General features: G+C 59.7%; 1 protein-coding gene across 2 annotated transcripts in view; it reads right to left on the bottom strand.

Moving 5' to 3' along the window:
* Positions 1-504: 504 nt before the first annotated feature.
* The window catches only part of Tmcc2 (transmembrane and coiled-coil domain family 2), a 36,912-nt gene continuing 33,084 nt past the window's right edge, over positions 505-4,332 (bottom strand). For both annotated transcript variants that reach the window (XM_033762212.1, XM_033762213.1), the window contains 3 exons: positions 4,033-4,332; positions 2,893-3,028; positions 505-1,892 (listed from right to left, as the gene is read on the bottom strand). The exon at positions 4,033-4,332 is cut by the window's right edge and continues 12 nt beyond it. In XM_033762212.1, the coding sequence (XP_033618103.1) occupies positions 1,581-1,892; positions 2,893-3,028; positions 4,033-4,332 (748 nt within the window). In that variant the 3' untranslated portion in view covers positions 505-1,580. The remainder of the gene's footprint in view (positions 1,893-2,892; positions 3,029-4,032) is intronic.

The following is a 4,332-nucleotide window of genomic DNA, read 5'->3' as shown; positions in this document are numbered from 1 at the left end:
ACACACACACACACACACACACACACACACACTCACACACAAAAGCACAGTCCTGCTCCTGGGGAGCAGGTCTGCCCTGGCTGGGGCCATTGGCAAAGCCAAGCTAACACCCCCCTCATAGATGACCATCTGGGGCTGAAACTAGAGAAAGGCTTTGGAGGAAGGACTCTGCTGCCATCTTGTGGGCACACTTGGGCATGACTGTTTCATCTAGGCCTCTGGGCGCTCATCCGAGGCAAGCTGTGGGACTCCCAATTTCGCTGCGGGAAAGCACTCTGGGCAGGCAGGGTGAGGCTGGGTGGCTGGGGGTCAGGTCATGTAGGCAAGTGCGTTGGCTGCATAAAGCCAGGCTTGTTTTGTTCAATATCCAGGCCCTGCTGGAAGAAGGCCTCTGGCCAGCAAATGAGGCCCAGCCTGTGCTACCCAGAATGCTTGGGTGTGGGGAGAGGCTGGGTAGTTCCCATGGAGATGGCCCAATCAAGCAACGCCAGACAGGATGGTTTGAAAATTTAGAGGCTATTTATTTCTCAGGAAGGTCCACACAGCTGGCAGGCACTGCTTCCCCTGATCCGGGGGATTCCTCTCTCCCGTTCCAAGAAATGCCCTCTGTGCTCGGACACGCCTGCGGGGAGGTGGGATGTGAACAGAAACCATCACGACACTCAGAGCCTCACGGAAAGAAAGCAACCTCAGCTCCTCCCCACAGTTACACACATACAAAATAAAGAGACGTATAAAAGAGGCCACACTCTCCCCACCCAGCTGTGGGCTGCTTGGGATTTGGGGCCAGGTGGCTGAACCCCACTTCTCCAAGCCAGGTCATCCACGGGCCACATGGCATGGAAGGGCCTGGTGAGCCTAGGATGAGCCCTGGCTGCAGAGGGAAGAGCTCGGGAAGGGACAAATAAATAAATAAATAGGATCCATCCTGCTCCCAGAGGCGGAAGGGCTGGAGCTGAGGCTCAGAGCCCCTGGTGCCTGTTCCCTGAACACAGAGATGGAGAGGGTCCGGCAGAGACCCCCAGGGAAAACACAAGTCCAAAGCCACACCCAGCTCAGAGCCTGTAGCCTGCAGTCCCAGGCAGGGCCCAGCCCCCGGTCAGCTCTGGTAGAAGGGGCTAAGGGTGGGCTGCACTCTCAAAAGCTGCTCAGGGCCTGCTCTCTGGCCCTGACGGTGTCTGGAGGCTGGGGCCAGCACGACCTCTCCCCAGCTGGCCTTCTTCCTCTCTCTAAGGGAGGCCATGGCCACCTCCAGCTAGGCTCTTCCCAAGGGAAGTGGAGGCTGAGCCCTGGCTTTCTCCTGTTCTTAGTGGCCTTCTCGACCTGGGGCTTCCTGAGGTCAGCTGGGAGAAGTCCTGAAAACAATCCAGTCCTGGTGTCCTCTGCTCCACTGGGCCACGGAGAAGGTGTCAGACAGAAACAGGAACAGAGGGGACGGGCGGAGCTGGAATGGACAGTTTGGGTAGGAGGCCAAACCAGACACACGAAGAAGTCCGAGGGCCACTGGAGTCGCAGGGTCCCTCCTGGAGCATCGCGGCCAGCAGGGGGCCGGGGAGCACAGGGCAGGGCCGGCTGGCCGCTCAGCTGGGCAGCAGCACGTGCTCCAGGAGGTAGGTGAGGGAACCCCAGTGCTTCCAGAGCAGGAAGAGGACGAGGACCAGGAGGGCGGTGCTGGTGACGCGCAGGCGTGTCTTCATAAGCGGTGTGATGAAGTTGGCGATGGTGGACACGAACACCAGCAGCACGGCCATGAGCGCCAGGATCACGTTGATGAACTTGCCCAGCAGCGCCCGCGCGTTTGCGTTCTCCACGCCCTCCAGCTGCACCACCTGCTGCTGCTGCTGCTGCAGCTCCAGCTTGGTGACGCGGGTCAGGCAGGACTCCACGGCCTCCTGCAGGGAAGGGAGTCAGGGACAGAGAGAGCTGAGGTGTGGTCCCCAGGGCGGCAAAGCCGGGAAGGGAGGAATCTCTGAGGGACGGGGCCTAAGCCCGGCGTGGTGGTGCCGCCTTCATTCCCAGCCCTCAGGAGGCTGAGGCAATTCTACGCCAGCCTGGGCTACAGAGCGAGTTTAAGACCAGCCTGAACTACACAGTGAGGCCCTGTCTCAAAAAACCGAAGCAAAAAGAACAATAACCAAAATAAATACAAAAGTCAATGGCTGCTAGAGCTGGAGCTCACTGTGAAGGCCCTGGGTTTAATTCTTACTACAAAAGAGCCAAACCCTGGAGAGTGGAATGGGCACTGCCCTCAGGAGGGATAAAAGTAGAGTGAGTCCCTGTGGAGTGGGCTATCGTAGAAGCAAACCTGACCCTTGAGTCTCCAGCTCTCTGTCCACCATGCGACCTCCTCTACGTGGCTGTGATGCCAGCTGCCACAGACCTTCCCAGAGTAAGCAGAAGCTGGCAGCACAGGGCAGACCTCTAGAACTGTAAACCCCTTCACTTCACAGATTACACAGCCTCAGGCATTCTGTGACAGCCATGGTACAGGGAGTAACACGCTGCCCCACCAAAAAGTGCCTTTTCTTCAAAGGCCAGGAGGGAGGTGGGCTGCTCAGAGCCCTTTACTACGACTTTCTGTAGAGGAGGCTGGCAAGTGTGAGTCTTGATTATAAGGGAAGGGGAGGAGCTGGACCCATCCCAGCTCCCTGTTGAGGGAATGGAGGGTCTGGAAATGGCAACAACTATTCACTTGCACGGCTGCCAGCAGAAGGGGGCAGGGGCAGCCTGCACTGTGAGCTCGCCTTGGCCCGGAGCCCCCTCGGCTACACGCCTGCTTGCTGACCCTCCCTGCCCACTGCCCTGGCTGTCCATGTTCCCATCATGCCCCAGCTCTGGGGTGGCAGCTCTGTCAGCACATCCGGGGCGTCCCCGGGTCGCCCCTGGCCGTACCTGGATGTCCCGGGCCCTCTCGTATGACTGGTAGGCCACCTTCTCCTCCATGCTGGCCAGCTCCTGCTTCAGGTTGGTCATCTCGTTCTGGTGAAGCTCGGTCAGGTCATTCAGCTGCTCCTCCAGCCGCTCGTACCTGGCAGTGGGGGAGAGTAACACCAGCCCTGGCTCCGAGCCACCCTCCTCGCCCCACAACCAGCTCCTTCATTCTCTCAGCGGTCACTCAGCCCACTCCACGTGTCCAGCCCTGTTCTAACTGTAAACCCACAACCATCGAAGCCACTGTTTGCACAGCATTTCACCCAATTTCTTCACAGGACCCCACCAGGCTCCATGAGATGGTACCAGTGCACCCCCACTTGACAGACCGGAAATCTGAGACCCAGGGGTCAGGAACCTGCCGAGGACCACACAGCTCTTACATGGGGGAGTTAAGGATAGGCTTTAACCTGGCCCTTCACCTGGGCTCAGATGCCCCCTAGGTAGCGGGGGCACCCGGAGGTAGAGGACATGGGCCCTGCTCTGAGAGGTATAAGTATCAACACATGACTGTTCTGGAGGGTGGCTGGGTTTGGGGCAGAGCTCTCCCTCAATGTCCCAGAACTTCTTTATATGGAGAAAGAAAAAGAAAGGCTGGCTAACACAAAGATTCCCAGATCCCAGGAAGCAAGGCGACCAGAGGCTCCAGCTGGATTCCAGGCAGCCCTTGGGGCTTCTGCCTCTACTGTCACACTTTGAGTTTACAGTTCCTTCTCACAACAACCCCGTGACCCCAGGACCCACATCATCCCCCCTTCAAAGACAGCGCAGCACAGTGTGCCCTGCTTTGCCCAGGTACAGGCCGCCCGTGAGCTGGGAGCTGACTCAGGCCTACATCCCTAACACTCAGGAGGCTGAGGCAGGAGTACACCAAGTTCGAGCCCAGCCTGGGCTACACAGGGAGACCCTGTCTCAACAGAAACCAAACCAAACCCCCACTAACAGAGCTGGGACTGGAGCCCCGGGAGCTGGCTCCAGTGTCTGTCTCCTCAGAGTTTCCCCACCGGGAGGCCACTGGGGTCTCCAGGCCAGGTGCCCAAAGCCTCCCTGCAGCCCAGGCCCCGCCTCCCCTCCTCACCCCGCCTGCCCCGTGGGGCCCACCTGTAGCGCTCCTCCTGCAGGCACTGTGTCATGTAGGAGTAATCCCGCTGCAGCTGGGCCTTCAGGTCGTCCATGGAGTCCTCCAGGTGTGACTGGCCCTCCTTGATCTCCCGCAGCTCCTCCAGCAGGGCGTCCAGGTTTCCGGGGGCACCGTACAGCGTGTTGGACTTGGGGCTCCCCAGAGCGACCACTGGCCCGGCCCCGGAGTTGCTGCCCGCCCCGGCGGAGCTGGCGCTGGCGCTGGAACAGTCGTCGTCACTGCCGTACTTGGGGCTGGACACGAGCGTGGCGCTGCCGCTC

Source organism: Fukomys damarensis, unplaced genomic scaffold, assembly GCF_012274545.1.
Source record: "Fukomys damarensis isolate Sample0158 unplaced genomic scaffold, DMR_v1.0_HiC HiC_scaffold_11, whole genome shotgun sequence".
Classification (NCBI taxonomy): Eukaryota; Metazoa; Chordata; class Mammalia; order Rodentia; family Bathyergidae; genus Fukomys; species Fukomys damarensis.
This window is presented reverse-complemented; position numbering and strand designations above follow the sequence as displayed.